Below are 15511 nucleotides of genomic sequence, written 5' to 3' on the forward strand. Positions count from 1 at the left end.
ATTCTGAACGCCCCCTTGCTGCCCATGTATCCATTGCTGGTACAGTATACTGATCTGTCGCTGGCGCAGGTCAACACTATTCTACACTCCTGCCTGTTGTTGGCCTGGGGCATGCAAGGGATTGCCCTGCGAAGGGTGTGCCTGGCCATGGAGCGTACGACGGGACCTCCCGTCACGGCCGTGCCCGTGAAAAAGAGGAAGGAAGCCTGAAGTATCATGCCAACACTGTGGATACGTGTTGTTTCTCCTCCGTTGGTATGCGGGTGTTTTTCGTTGGAAGCCCCCTCTACTACAATTCTTGCAACGTTTCGTGCTACCTACACGCAAAGTATCTCGTGTCGACAAGATACTTAATCGAATGTCGCCTTTCCAGATATACACACATACTTTCCTCTATTGCAACGCATCATTGACGAGAAAAACTGCACGAACAAGCCAAAAACTGCACGACGAAAATCAAAAAGCCACCTTGTAGCTACATTCTAAAATCACTTACATATGGCATGACTAATTGCACAACGAAGCCTCAATCTCGTTCTTTCCCAGCTAGCTAACAGTTAGCACAATCCATTCGTGCTGCCCTTATTATTCCGGTATTGGCTCCCCACGGCTAATTCTGTCCATCTCCCGTCGCAATGTCGATCCCGATGCAGTGCGCTGTTCCAAACAAAGCCCGACAGATTCGAAGTAGTCCAACACTTCATCCTCGTTGGGTCGGCCCGCTTCCTCCAACAACTTGTCAAAATCTCGCAAGGCATCCATCTCGATACGGAGCGTTTCCATGATGGAGTCCACGTGCGTTTTGTGAGCACGCAGTAGACGAATGGCAATGGCCATGTGTTCCGGAGCCGCATTAAACGACGCGACCGACGTCGCTGAGGAGGAGGATTTCTGGTAGGATTCAGCGGTTCGCGGTGGATTCGGAACCTCATTTTCTTCGTTACTGAGTTCCGTTTGCGTACTGCCAATCTGTCGCACGGTCACATCATCGTCATGGTCGTCTACAAGGATCGGTTCCAGCGTGGAGCCGAGTTGGCTGCTACTTTGTGAGGTACGAAAGCGTTCCTTCATAAGCAATGAACTACGGCTTCGACGTTTTGATGCATGTCGCTTCAATTCTTGCATGCTGGCAATAAATGGACCTTCTTCGGTCGCTTCCGCGTGTGTTTGAATCGTTTGGGAATGCTGCTGTTGTCCGAGGTCGGAGGGCAAGTGAAGCCATTCGGGCGCTGCGGAGGCTACCTGGATCAAACTCGGTGGAAGTAATGGTGCCTTTGGTTCGGGCGAGAAAGATGCAGCAGGTGCAACTTGACGGCGCACGGGTGGACCTAAATTGCCCAAGGGCTTGACGCGACTGGCAACGGACTGGTGGGCCGATTCCGACGGACCAACAGCAATGCTGGTGGGGACGGAATTGCCAGATACAGAGTCGTGATCACTGCGATAGTTAAGCTCCTCGGAGCGAACTTGACGTGGGCGAGGAAAGTTTCCCTGCGAAGGACCGGATCGAAAAATGCTTCCGACAGCTCGAATGCGAATATCGGAATTGTACGAATTTTTGCTGATCACCGACAAGTCCTCATTCGGATTTCCGTCGCCTCCGTTTCTACCAAGCGATTCGAGCCATCTCTGTAGCTTCAAATCTTTGGTACCATCTTGTATCAGATATAGGAAGAGATCCGGTTTGGCGCTTTGGATGTATGCTAAGTTAGCTTTAGCGTAGGACCGCACGGGTGGGGACGGATCACGGATCGAGGCAAGGAAACAGCGTGCCACCTGCAACCAAATTTCGTCCGTCAAGTAGCCTTCTTCGGTCCAAGAGCGCAAGCAGATTCCCAGATACAAAGCGCAAGCATCCCGGACGGTTCGTGATTTATCGATCTTAAGGCGTTCCATTAAGAACGGCATGATCGACTTACAAGGAACTTCGGGGATGCTTTCCTCAATCATTGCTTGGACAGCTTGACGGATGACTTGTACCGTCTGCGCGTGGACGGATAAAATAGTAGGCATTAGATCCTTAAATAGGTAGCGTGCATCAGATTGGCATCTGTTGAAAAGTTTGGTCAACGAAGCACACGTGCGCTTCACTACCGTCGAACGCGCATCCTTGAGAAGGTCCGAAATGGGAATTGCCAGATGACGAAGAATGGGAGGATTGTTGTACCAGGCGTCGCCTTCCGTGTAAGCAGTTCCGGTAGGAATTTGCTTCACGATGCGCTCAAAAGCATCACTTCGTATCTGCCATTTGTCAACCGGCGTGTTCTCAATAAGATGACAGAAATCGTGAATCTCTCCTTCCGGTAAGGGTTTGTGTCGAGGGGTAGAGCGTCGTCCCGGAGTACTGTAGATTGATGCCATTGCTTCGACCGCAGTATAGGGACAGAACAAGAGAAATCGAGTGCGTTAACTCGTGTGTTGCTTGCAATGGAACCAAGTCTTTTTCTTCGATTGGCTTACATTAACTGTTTATTAAAAAGGCAGTTCGAGAGAATATCATCGTCGCTACTCGTGAGTTTTCGATTGCGTATCCGGAGCAAACCATCGCCAACAGCAGACTCGCCGGACGGCCAAACGGGGCTGGCCGGCGATCTCATCGTTCCTTACGAGGAGTTTCTCTGAGAAGTCCGGGTTCTTCCAACCGTGCGATGACGGACGATTCAGACAAATGGATCGAGGTCACTGTGACTGTGACGAAGACAATATGGCGGACATACGGATGGACGGTCTTCATGCAATCCTCCGAACAACGAAGAGGCCACGGCGATACGAGACGGGTGCAAAGTTTCGGATTCGTTACCCTCTGTACCCTGGGATTTGGCTGTTGTTCCCGCAGACCAAAAGACTCGCACCATTTAACCACACTATTGACCAATTAAATTTGGCGGTATCTGTTCGACGAGTTGGAAGTCTACAGAGGATTGGACGTTGTCGAAATGCAGGCTTCCAGCGCTTCGGATGCGCAGTCAACAACAGCGACCACTTCGTCGACGTCGGACATGGCGGTTCGAGATATCATGCGACAAGGCTTACAGCACATGCTACTAAAGGCATCGGCAGGTTTTCTGCTGGGAGGTATGGCAGGAATCGTGGTCGCTCGAGGTGGCGGTAGTAGCAGCGCCCGGAAAGCTTTGGCCGGTCTCGGTATGGGAGTCGGTCTCGGATCGGCGTGGACCCGAACTTCCATCAATCTCGAAGAAATGCTGGGCAGTATTAGCGGTACTCAGCAAAAGTGATAATGTACTGCAACTTTGCTCGACTTTGCCTGAATGTCGGAGATGTGCAAGGAATGTAACATCTATCGTATTAGAGACGATAGTTTTAGTTAGGGTTAGTACATTTAAAAAGCTATAGCTTGGTGTGCGGGAGTGTAACAGGATTTACAGTTACACATATTTTCACTCTTTACATAGTATTTGTTGCTCGAGAGAGACAGCTACCCATCTGGCGAATGGGAAGGATCCAACCATTTCTTTTTGCATCATCGGAACCTGACGTTACGTAAACGCAACTACTAGTGTTGCATCATCAAGAAACTGTGTATAGTTGGCAGTGAGGTAGGTATTGGATGTGGGAGTGGTAAGAGGCCTCATGGTCTTTCAGTCACATGTTAGCTTTGCCTGTCTCAGTCACAACCAGTCACATGTTAGCTTCGCCTGTCTCACAGTCAGTCACAACCAAACGCCAAACGGTGCCATAGCCAATTGGTCGTGCATCGTTCCTCTGCCATGTAACGGTTTGGGATTGCCTACGTTAACCGTCATAGCTTTTAGCACAACCAAACGGGTTAAAACTTCGCGCCTGACAAGCCTATGACATTTATTTTTCCTATATGAATCGACGCATGGCACGTTTGCATGAATTCTACAATGTGCGCACGCCTCACCAAGGACGTCCGCTCCGATCCTTTTTGGTCTACTTGGCACTAGCTATAGTTGCGGAACCTCGCCGGCTGCCCGCTTTGGAGACCTGACAGTCAACCACAACCCACGGGGAACAAGAGCAACAGCGCAAGCTCCAGTGGTTAGACCCGACCCGGCCAAAGATAAATCCTTTGGATTCTGCCGTGTACAACATCGTTGCGCACGAGCATATCTTTATTCATTGTCGCGAAACGTTTGGATAAAAAAATATCCAAACTTTCTGTTTTGTTGTTGTTTACCTCGAGAGTTTTTGTCCCGATCGTTCACGATCCCCTGATTACCCACGCCTTGCTCCAAAACAGGTTTACGCAGTCGCGTTTGGTCATTTTCCCCGTCAAATAGCATACAGTCAGTTTCATATTTGTCAATTGTATCGATTTGGTAAGTGAGAAGAACCTGTCGATTCGGCCTCGTAGTTGAATTGGTGTAAAATTACTCACAGTCAGACGCTGGCTTATACCACACAGATTGTACTCCTGCCTATCCTATATACTTGCGTCCGCAGTAGTCAAAACAGAACTAAAGTCGAAGCAAACCCCCCGAGTAGAGTCTATCGCTATCTCCCGAGAGTGCGCGAGTTTACTTGAGAGCCATAGAGTATGGCTGCAGTCCCGCAGGCATCTTGGAATACAGGATCTACCGCCGTTTCCACCACAAACAGTTTGTTAAGTTTCGTTACCGGCGGAGCCACCAAGTCCAGCACGAGCAGCTCGATGGAAACCTCGAACGACAATGAAGCCGCACTTGCCTGGACACAGGGTGGACAGCAGTTCGCCTCTACTCGCGAAGCCTACACGCGCAGTCTTTTTCGAGTTTGTCTCAAATTCACCACTTCGGAAGACGAGGACGAAGGCAAACCGGAACCCGCCACTGCCTACTGGACCTATTTCGGTAAACACACTACGATCGGGAACGCTGGTCCGACCACAGCCCAGCCCGATTCCATTTGTCGACGCATGGATGACAGTATGACCGGCGCCGCTGCCGGAGTTTTGACGAGGATCACCGATGCCGACGGAGATGTTGGCACCGAGAACGCACTCGCGGCAGCAATGACCTGCGGCTGGCAGCTGCGAGGCGAGCGCGGGGACGCGGCTATCCGGGTAGGCAAGGCGCAAATTCAGACCCAGAACAATGCGCGGCAGGGAACCATACTGAGCCTGAATGCGTCGCGGTGGGCGCTCTGTCAAGGCGCTTCGTTCTGTGCCGGAAATTCCGTATTCAATGTAGAAGACGTCAATGATACCAAGCAAAAAATCACGATCCACTGCTCGAAGGGACCCATGCGGGGAAAGCTGATTGATATTCACGCTTCGCGGTGTCCGTACGTCTTTGGGAGAGCACACGAGGCCGATTTGTGTATCATGGATCGTGAACTCTCTAGAAGGCACGGAGCTATTCTCTTTGTTACGGATACTAGCAATGCCGGATCTTTTGTATTGGTAGATTTGGAGAGCACGGTACGTGTCAGTTTGGCACCCAAATTTTCACAAATTTTTTGGGAGACTCACCTCTTTTTTTTCAAATCCACAGAATGGATCATACATGAGACTTGTGGGGCCCTATAGCCAACCGGGAATTGGTGCCCTAAGTATAAGTGATGAATTCATTGTCGGTAGAACTGGCTTTTCTGTTAATCGATTTGACTATGGGATCTCGGAGTCTATTGGTGCACGACCAACCATGGAAGACCGAACTCTTGTGATTCAGTCTCTCATGCTCGCACCATCCCACGGCTACTACAAGGACGAGCCCAAAGAAGACTTGGAAGAACTCGCCATGACGAGTTTTGCAGCAGTCTTTGACGGACATGGTGGCGGTGAATGCTCTAACTACCTTGTTGACGCTCTTCCACACAATGTCCGACTTGCCATTTTGGCAGAACGAGCGGCACTGAAAACAGCCGTGGAGCAATCACGGTTGAACGCGCGACAAGATCAGTCCGAGGACGCAGCTTCGGAATTGATGCGTAAAATCTTGAAGGGCGCTTATCTCCAAACCGACAAAGATTTCATCAGTCCACAAGACTCACCACAATCTGGGTCAACGGCTGCTACTGTGCTGCTCTTCGGTCGAAGACTCTTTGCTGCCAATGTAGGTGACTCTCGTGTTGTTCTTTGTCGCAGCGGTGGACAGTGCGTCGAGTTGACGAGCGACCACAAACCTTCTCGACCCGACGAAGCTGCTCGTGTTCGGGCCGCTGGTGGTTTCATTTTGCACAAGCGTGTCATGGGCGAATTGGCAATTACTCGTGCCTTTGGTGACAAATCGTTTAAGATGGGCATCAAGGCAATGCTTGAAGAAGACGCGGAAGAGCTGGCCCAGGAAGAGGCGAAAGACTTGACGGCACCCTTAGTAAGTGCGGAGCCGGAAATTGCTTCGATGGTGTTATCACATAACGATGAGTTCTTGCTGCTTGCGTGCGACGGTCTTTTTGATGTCTTCCGATCTCAGGATGCGATCGCCTTAGCGCGTCAAGAGTTGATTGCACATAGGGGTGAACCAGCCGAAGTAGCTCGGATACTGAGTGACCAAGCCATTCGAGTTCGACGGAGTCGTGACAATGTCAGTATTTTGATCATTATTTTGCGGCCCTTTTGGGAACTCGGCTAAGCATGTGACATCAGACGAAGGCTACAAGCTCCATCTTCAGACATGTTTGGAATTTTGATGAAGTACAGATGGACTATAAAGATAAATGCTTCCCTACTGTGTGGTCTACCATGGCATGTTTTCCAATTTTTGATGTAGGTAGCTCTACTCTTTTTGTTATACCCTAGATGACTTACCCTAGGAATGTTTAGTTTGGTCTCTGTTCGGAAAGGTGTGCTTTTACTCACTTATCCGTGAACGCAATGTACAGAACAGGTGCAACAATTAAGGAGATACAAAACGCCGTTGCAATGCCCCCTTTCGTTGTGCAACCCTCCCACAAATTCTTTTTCGACGGTTTTTCACTCTCCGCCAGAGCCCATCCCCAAAAGGCCGCTAACGTCATGCCCCATACTGAATTGTACGGCTGTACCACCCATGACCAAAACACCAAGAACGCTGCCATACCGAAAAGTTGAGGTTGTTGCTGAAGGCTTGCTTGGTGTGTTAGCACGCCCACTGTTCCCCATAAAAGACATCCCACCAGCAAATACGGATTAGCAAATTGCCATGCAACGAATGATAACTGACCGCATACTGCAGAAGCGACAAAGACCCCAATGTGTGTGGACCAGTGTGGTAATATCCCTTGCCCAGTACTATTACCGATCAGAATCCAAGCACAAACACCGAAGAACCATTCCCAAAGGCTCGTGGCACAAGTCCATGAGAGTGGTATTCTCCAGCAGTCCGATAGCGAAAGAATTCGTCTTGTGGTAGTTATTGCACCTCCATATGTAAAGAGAACCTGTGGGCTCACCCAAGCAGTTTTCCAAGTCCCTGAAAGCCCCGAAGAAATCAAGTCGGATTGGTGATACCCCCAGTTGATACCCATCCGCCCTTGTGACAAAGAAATAACCAAACTTATAACCCAGTGCAATCCTGAAAATAGACACAAGAGTATTCCTACATGTCGCGTACGACCATTCTCCCACGAACATCTTGGTTCGCCACCTCTGGATTGTGCATCTAGCAAGATAGTATTTTCTGGACCATTTCGAGCTGGACTCCAAAGCGGATGAATCGCTGTCGAAGGGTTAATGGAATTGTGATTTTTCACAAAGAGTTGAGAAGTCGATGGCTTCGACAGTAGTGTAGTCCTTTCATTGGCGACGGAAGCGGAGGCCATCAGGCTCTGGTGCAGGGCAAGCTGGTATCGTGAAGTAGCCTCACGGTATTCATCGTCGTCTTCATCGATTTCTTCTTGGTCGAAGGATCGTATTGGACTCATACGGGCCCCGATCCAGGATGTGTCGTGGGAAGTGGGTAAAAGACTACTCGCACAGACCTTGTTGCTAGAAGTGGTTTTGAAAAACGAGGCGGAAATGGGCGAGAAAAAATCACTACTGCCTTCGCTGGAAGTGTCCAATCGTGCCGATGAAAACATAGTAAGAGCCTTTTCCGCTAAAGGAGATTGTCTCGCTTTGTTGATCGACTATCGTAGTTAGCATTTGGCCAAAAAGAAAGTTGCCATGATTGTTTTGCGAAAACGGATTTTGTGTTACTTGAAAATCCTTGGGCCGTTTCTGTCATTTTCAAATTGCCAAGACGTTAACAAAGCGTTTTGTAGTCAATGCCGACGACTTCTTGAAGAAACCTACCCTCTTCACTGTGTGTGTATGTACATTATTTACCACGAAAACGACAACATGCTCACCATGAGAATCTGACTCTTCCCTCCAAAACCAACCATTCGTTAGTTAGGTAAGGTAGTAGGTAGCATCATCAATAACTTCGCCTCTAGCAATCAGAACGAGAGTGTGCGCCTCCAGAAGACCTAAAACATGCTGTATTCTGTGATTCTTCCGACCTATAACGAGCGAGAGAACCTCCCAATTATATTTTATTTGCTGCACAAGACATTTGAGGCCTGCAAACTTCGGTTTGAAGTAGTCGTGGTGGATGACAATTCTCCTGACGGGACCAAATCAGTAGCCGAGGCGATTCAAAAATCTTACGGCAACGAGCTTGTTACGATCGTTTCCCGAGCTGGTAAGCTTGGTTTGGGATCAGCATATGTGGCCGGGCTCAAGTCAGCCCGTGGCGATCGCATCGTACTTATGGACGCTGACCTGTCGCATCACCCTTCGGCGATTCCGGACATGATCCGTGTCATGGACGAGAAAAAGTGTGAAATCGTGACAGGAACAAGATATCGCAAAGGCGGTGGTGTTGCCGGCTGGGACACCAAACGAAAATTGACGAGCAAAGGAGCCAACGTGCTGGCTGATTTTTTACTCAATCCCGGAGTTTCCGACCTGACGGGCTCTTTCCGACTCTACCGACGAGACATATTGGAACAAATTTTGCCCAAAGTGAAATCGACAGGCTACTCGTTTCAAATGGAAATTGTTGTCCTTGCCAAAAAGATGGGCTGTGTGATCGAGGAAATTCCTATTACATTCGTGGATAGGCTCTACGGAGAGTCCAAGCTTGGCCCTAGGGAAATTGTGTTGTATCTTAAAGGACTAGTGCACTTGTTCTTCACCACTTGACCCGCACCAGTAATTGAGGCTCAAGTCGTTGTCAACAGTGAAAGGTCTAATAGTGAATAATTTTTTTCGTATTGATTTTTACTGTGCATTTACATTGGCAAGGCAAAAGTGCTTTTGGGAAATCATTTTATCTAGAATTAGCTGCTGATTGTGAGTGCTATTTGCGGTTTTGCTAACGGTGAGGTCGCTTGGCCATGTTTGCATCTGCCAATGCTTCGATGCGCTCCCACTCTTTGGCGAGCTGTACTTGTTGCGATCCATGATGGCTCCCTTGACCCACCGAACGTCCAATGGAATTTCCTTCTTTCCAGCCAAGTTTCTGCAGCATTTTATTCCCAATGTTTGAGGTGCCGAGTGTGTCTGTCGCAGACAATTGGGTGGGAATTGGAGTCGATTCGATAGCAGGGAGCACCGTACAAACTGGCATAGACTCGACTCCGTACATGTTACGACGTTGCTGGGCGCGATCAGCATAGTTCTTCTGCTTTTCTTCATTGTCTCTTTTGCTTAGACCTTGCTTCTTCAAATTCTCTTGATGAAGCTTTGATGCCCGTTCATGGACTTTCAGCTTTTCCAAATTGGGAAATTTACGTTGGCACAGTACGCAAATAGGTTCGCCGTTTGCTGTGCGAGTCACTTTACTTGAAATTGCTGGCACGCTACCTAGAACTGGTCGTTCGACATCATGTTGTTTTTCGGTTTGACGATTGGACCATTTTTCCATGTCAGTTTCGTGCTTTTTTTTAGCACGAAATGGTATTGATACAGCTGGCGTCGCCCTGTCTGGTTTGATATCTTCTGTTCTTTGCTTCTTTTTCACTTTAAGCGACTTGCTTTTGATATTGATGGAGATTGTTGGGGGCTTGCTATAGGTTGATGAAGGTTTACCAGGAGCGTGAATGATTTCGTTTTCTGAAGCGACGGTCATTTTAGATTCGTCTATCTTTTGCACTTCAACAAAAAAATGCGTAGCAAAAGGGTCATAGCGATAGTAGATCTGACTTTTATTTCCATAGTAAAGCTTGCTCTTTGGGTCGTAGAAGAAGTCTGATTCGTTCTCGTAAAACATGGAGGATCGGGTATCAAATGTGAAAGATGAGCCATGTGTTTCAAAACAAGGAGGCCACACAGGTGTTGATGGTTGCTTAAGAATGATTTTGCGCCCAAATTCGTCCAAAGCTTGATCAAAATCAGAGATTGTGCCAGCGTCAGACTCTTTGGAACCTCGCTGCGGGAGAGGCCGCTCAACTATGGGTCGTTCTCTTGTACCACAGTAGTCATCCATTCGATCGCTCTTAACAAACTCATCGCTTCGAGAAGAGAACATCCGTTTGTCGTTCCTGTGCTGGTTTTGGTCCCGACCATAATCATATCCGGGGGCTCCGCAACCAAGGCACCAGGCTTCCTCCGTGTTATTAATGGCACGACACTTTCGCAAAAAAAGGATTACAAAATAAAAGATCAGAGGACAGAATTTTCAAACTGTTAAGCGGGGTTTGTCCGGTAAATTCACCCAGCTCGGCTTATATCGCAATCAATTTAAAGTTTACCTCCACACAACTCCAGTCCTTTCGTGCCTCTCTACGTTCGTAGTAAGAGTGGTGCGCGTCGCATTCACGAGTGAAGTGTTCTATATATATGGATCAAAACATAAGGTGGAAAGACTTTAGGTGAGAGCCAGAACATGGTCGATGTATGATTGCAAGTAGAACGTGAAGCGATCATCTTGAATCACCTCGCCGGTACCGTTTGGCGTCCTCGCTGCGGAATACACGATAGCCTCGATCTCGATGCTCCGTGCTTGGTTCTCGGCCTCGTTTCGCCGCTTCACATTCGTTGCCTGGCATATCCACAGAGTCAACGACTAATGCTTGCTTCCTTGTTCTTTTTCTCTTCTACCGCTCGAACAATCGTCACAGTCAGGTGACGACGCTAACTGTAAAATTAAAGTAAACTGACTGTGCGGCTGTTCATCAGCTCTGTTGCGCTGCTGTGTTCGTGTGGTACCCTATCCCGATTTGCAATCCGAGCTCCAGTAGGCGGGTGAATTGCGTCACGTGATATTAGAGACCCGGAGTTACATTCGTTCGACCGGTAGTTTTTCATGACCCACAGCATCGTTCTTTTTGTCTTCCGGATGTTCGTGGACTTTCTTCGGGAAGGAAGAGTGCTATAATTGCAGTGTTCCATCTGTTGCACCTTGCGTGGGAACAGCACAGACAATCCATTTATATAAAGAAAAATTTCAGGAAGTCTGTGCTGTCTCATACGAAAAGAAATGAGCTTTCAGTAAAATATACTTTATTTAATGATTTATGTTTTCGGACCTCCTTAATCCCAACGTACAATCGTCATTTTGTAGATTCCGCACTTTTCGAAAGCCAACTCTGGATGGATCGTGAGCCATCGCTTCCATCACCCTTCCAGTTTCTCACTTTTTTTGACGTTGCCATCTCGAGCGCTAGACTGACTTCCCTTCACCGACATTGATCCACGATGATTTCTTCCCGCTCCCTTTCTGTCGCAAGTCGATCTCTACGTACTGCGTCTGCCCATCGCTTTCTCTCCTCAACGAGCGCTCCGGCCGAGAGACTCCGTTGCATATTTGAAGACTATCGCAAAGAACAGTAAGTATGGATGACTGATGTAGGCCTCGACCTCGTGATCATCGTTGAGACATCTTGTGTTTCAAGGACCGGAATTTTCAAATGTGGTGTGGTTACTATGAAAACAAAGGCTCACATTGACGCCCTTCCTTGTGTAGCTTTTCTCGGGAAACGCCAACTCGTTTCAAGAAGGAACTCATCAAAGCAGCTCATCCAAATGATGGCACAGTAACAGTAGATGCCCTCAATCAGATCCTAATCAACATTGGCAAGTCGGACGACATTTTGTCCGAAGAAGAGCTGTCAGATTTATTAGGGAATGGCTCCACCTGCCGAGAAATCTCGACGACTGAACTCATGCGTCTCATGTAAACGCTCGATCAAAGCCTTTCCCGCCGAACGAGGTGGATTAATGTTTTTTCGCTTATACCAGCGATATGTCGGGAATACTATGAAAGTAACTCCCAGAAGGCTGCTTTACCTCCAAGTATAAATCGATAGATGTTTTATAGAGATATAGTAGATACACTTTTTTCAAGGCAAACAACAACAGCTCCTCCCCAGTAGCAAGGCGACGACAATTCACTGATGTAAGAGGAAGGCAATCTATACTCGTGCACGCCGCAGTTCACCTAGCACGGAAGGTACAGGTATTTAAGAGTAGTATTCTCAGAATTTAGCCGATAAATTCCGATTCTGTCAAAGGGCGTGGACCATGCTTGAATCGTGACAGAATTCTGCTACAGCGATGTCTTTGAAGCCTGACTTTCACAGTTACTAGCGCTCAACGTTAAAAAATAATAATAATGTCGTTTCCATAATTACTGGGTACCGTATACCTTTCTTTTGCTGGACTCACAGTTATCCAAGCATCGATGCGAACGCTTTTTCAAGGCGATCGATCTACCGCTGGATTCTCAGTCTAGCCACCGAAGGTCTAGCTAGAGGGACATCACCATGGTGATGCTCTCCACATTGCTGCGGTCGACAAACCGCTTTAAGACCGCCGCTCATCCTTGGAGAAAGTTGTTTTCTACCTATGACCATTCACCACTGTTTGATTCTAATATTTTTGCGAGTGAGACCGTCCAGTACAAGCGCCTCCTCGGACCCGAATCTGTGGAATCCGTCCTCGTGAACGGCGAATCCTACCTTTCCGTCAAGGGCGAAGCCTTGCAAGTACTGTCGAAACACGCTTTTTCGGATGTCGCGCATCTTCTTCGACCAGCTCACTTGCAGCAGTTGCGGAACATTCTGGACGACCCGGAAGCCTCGTCGAATGATCACTTTGTGGCTATGGAATTGCTGAAGAACGCCAACATCGCAGCGGGGCGAGTTTTGCCTGGTTGTCAGGATACGGGTACAGCGATCGTGTTGGGTAAGAAGGGTCACCGGGTTTTGACGGATGGAGAAGACGAAGCGTACCTGGCCAATGGTGCCCACGACGCTTACCGCGATCTCAATTTACGTTACAGCCAAGTCGCGCCCCTGGATATGTTCGCCGAACGAAATACGGGCAACAACATGCCTGCACAGATTGATTTATACTCAAACAAAGGCAACGAATATAAATTTATGTTTATTGCAAAAGGCGGTGGCTCTGCCAACAAAACCTTTTTGTATCAGCAAACCAAGGCTCTTCTGAATACGGGATCCCTGGAGGCATTTTTGGAGGAGAAGATCAAGACCATTGGTACTTCGGCTTGTCCGCCGTATCATCTCGCAATTGTTATTGGTGGTCTCTCGGCCGAACTCACACTTAAGACCGTTAAGTTGGCCAGCACCAAATTTTACGATGACCTGCCAACGAGCGGCGATTCTACGGGACGAGCATTCCGTGATGTGACTTGGGAGGACTACATTCTGAAAATGACTCGTGGACTAGGGATTGGTGCTCAGTTCGGTGGCAAGTACTTTTGTCATGATGTAAGAGTAATCCGTTTGCCGCGGCATGGCGCTAGTTGTCCGGTTGGAATTGGTGTGAGCTGTTCCGCAGATCGGCAGGTACTTGGCAAGGTAACAAAGGACGGCGTCTTTTTAGAGAGGCTTGAAGAGGATGTGAGCAAGTATTTGCCCGACATATTGGACGACAGTTTGTCAGATGAAGTTGTTAAGATTGACATGAATAGTATGTCAATGGATGAGCTACGTCAAACATTATCCAAGCATCCTATTCGTACCCGGTTGTCACTCTCTGGGACCATCGTTGTCGCGCGCGATATCGCCCATGCCAAGATGCGTAAGTGGCTTTAAGATTTTGACTCTCATCGAAAGTGGATCGATCTATTCTCACCAATACCAACGCTGTTGCATTCCCCTTAGTGAAACGTATCGAAGACGGTGAAGGGTTACCGGACTACGCAAAACAGCACATTATCTATTATGCTGGACCCGCTAAGACACCGGAAGGATACGCCAGTGGTTCGTTTGGTCCCACTACGGCCGGTCGTATGGATGCATACGTGGATCGATTTATGCAAGAGGGTGGCTCTTTTGTTTCCCTGGCCAAGGGAAACCGCAGCAAGCAGGTGACGAATGCTTGCAAAAAGTACGGTGGGTTCTATCTTGGTAGCATTGGAGGACCAGCCGCCATCCTGGCCAAGAACTGCATAAAGAAGGTAAAAGTTCTGGATAATGAGGAAGATGGCATGGAAGCAGTTTGGAAGATCGAAGTTGAGAATTTTCCGGCTTTCATCGTTGTGGATGACAAGGGCGAAGATTTCTTTGAAGAATGGCTAGGTTAAATTTTTTTAGATGGTATTGTGTTCCTTCTTTCCACTAGTTAGGGTTTCAATATTCATCGAGGGCTATCATCCGCATTGACAGTAAACTGCCTGCATCACTAAAGTGTGGCGAGGTTAGTTCTTCTATCTTCGACTTCCTCCCGCAAGATATCCAACTGCCGCGGCAACAGTAGCTACACCAGCAACGGCAGCCAATGACTTTGGATCAATCGAGTCAACCAGCGATGTTCGAGGCGGTTCTGTTGGCGCCGGAGCATCTTTTCTATTTTCATCTCGAACTATAACTGCATTCTTTTTGTTCTTTTTCTTTTTATTCTTCTGCTCAGCTTCCTGTCGTAGTCGCTCCGCGGCGCCTTCCGCGGTTCCATAGAGCTTTTCGTCCACCGCATACATACGCTTCTTGCCACCTTTTCCAGCTTTGAGGACTTCGTCCAGCTTTTGGTCCACCTGTCCATCCTGATTTCGAATCGCGTGCTGAAAGAACTCTGCCATTTGTTGCGATTTTTGCGAACTAGCCTTGACTTCGTTGGCGTATCGTTCCCGGATTTCGTTCTCGAGGACTTCCTCGTCAGGTCCAAACCGATCGGCGAAGAACGTAAAGGCCAAGGCAGGAATCATAAGCAAGCCAAACGCGGCAACGTGAGCGGGTATTTGAAACGTAGGCTTGTGTTTGGAGGACAGCCACCGAATATGGGTTGACGGGATTATCCTCGACAACTGTCGATAGGGGAGAGATCTTGAATGCAGCGCTCGGAATTCATTCATGTTGGCAGAGACCTGAATTTCAGGAACTGTTCTCTGGTGACGCTGCACTGGCAGCAAGGAGCGAGCCAGTCTAGAATTTGCTTTCCAAAGAACTGGTAGAGGACTGGATGGGTATCAAGAATGGAAGGGGGCACTGGAGTGCAACGAATGAGTCACTCGATAGTAAAATACTGTCAACTGTAAAATGCTTATTTTCCAGCTTGTGTTGGTTGCCACTGTTTCTGGTCGTGGAGGAGCGCGGAAATTGTTTTCATGGAAGGTGAAGTTTCTGTACATTTTTTCAATAAGTACAGAAGCCCGACTGTGTGACAACGTGTAAGAGAATT

At 48.2% G+C, this 15511-nt stretch overlaps 5 protein-coding genes across 5 annotated transcripts; 3 read left to right on the top strand and 2 right to left on the bottom strand.

Annotated features, from left to right (window-relative positions):
* Positions 1–99: 99 nt before the first annotated feature.
* On the bottom strand, positions 100–2361 carry PHATRDRAFT_45229 (predicted protein; the record flags this gene model as incomplete). Its single annotated transcript, XM_002179418.1, has 1 exon — positions 100–2361. The coding sequence occupies one exon, from the start codon at positions 2359–2361 to the stop codon at positions 586–588; it is 1776 nt and encodes a 591-aa protein (XP_002179454.1). The 3' UTR covers positions 100–585.
* A 1684-nt stretch (positions 2362–4045) lies between these two features.
* Positions 4046–6640, top strand: PHATRDRAFT_45230 (predicted protein). The gene is made up of 3 exons (XM_002179201.1): positions 4046–4304; positions 4391–5383; positions 5457–6640. The coding sequence occupies exons 2-3, from the start codon at positions 4523–4525 to the stop codon at positions 6534–6536; spliced, it is 1941 nt and encodes a 646-aa protein (XP_002179237.1). The 5' UTR covers positions 4046–4304; positions 4391–4522; the 3' UTR covers positions 6537–6640.
* Positions 6641–6759: 119 nt separating this feature from the next.
* On the bottom strand, positions 6760–7962 carry PHATRDRAFT_34868 (predicted protein; the record flags this gene model as incomplete). The annotated part of the gene is made up of 1 exon (XM_002179419.1): positions 6760–7962. The coding sequence occupies one exon, from the start codon at positions 7960–7962 to the stop codon at positions 6760–6762; it is 1203 nt and encodes a 400-aa protein (XP_002179455.1).
* Positions 7963–8359: 397 nt separating this feature from the next.
* Positions 8360–9144, top strand: DPM1 (dolichyl-phosphate mannosyltransferase; the record flags this gene model as incomplete). Its single annotated transcript, XM_002179202.1, has 1 exon — positions 8360–9144. One exon carries the CDS (start codon positions 8360–8362, stop codon positions 9068–9070), a length of 711 nt encoding a protein of 236 aa, XP_002179238.1. The 3' UTR covers positions 9071–9144.
* A 3464-nt stretch (positions 9145–12608) lies between these two features.
* FUM1 (precursor of fumarase fumarase) lies at positions 12609–14859 on the top strand. Its single transcript, XM_002179203.1, has 2 exons — positions 12609–13915; positions 13999–14859. Exons 1-2 carry the CDS (start codon positions 12634–12636, stop codon positions 14418–14420), a joined length of 1704 nt encoding a protein of 567 aa, XP_002179239.1. The 5' UTR covers positions 12609–12633; the 3' UTR covers positions 14421–14859.
* The last annotated feature ends 652 nt before the right edge of the window (positions 14860–15511 follow it).

This window comes from Phaeodactylum tricornutum, chromosome 6, assembly GCF_000150955.2.
Source record: "Phaeodactylum tricornutum CCAP 1055/1 chromosome 6, whole genome shotgun sequence".
Lineage (NCBI taxonomy): Eukaryota > Bacillariophyta > Bacillariophyceae > Surirellales > Neidiaceae > Phaeodactylum > Phaeodactylum tricornutum.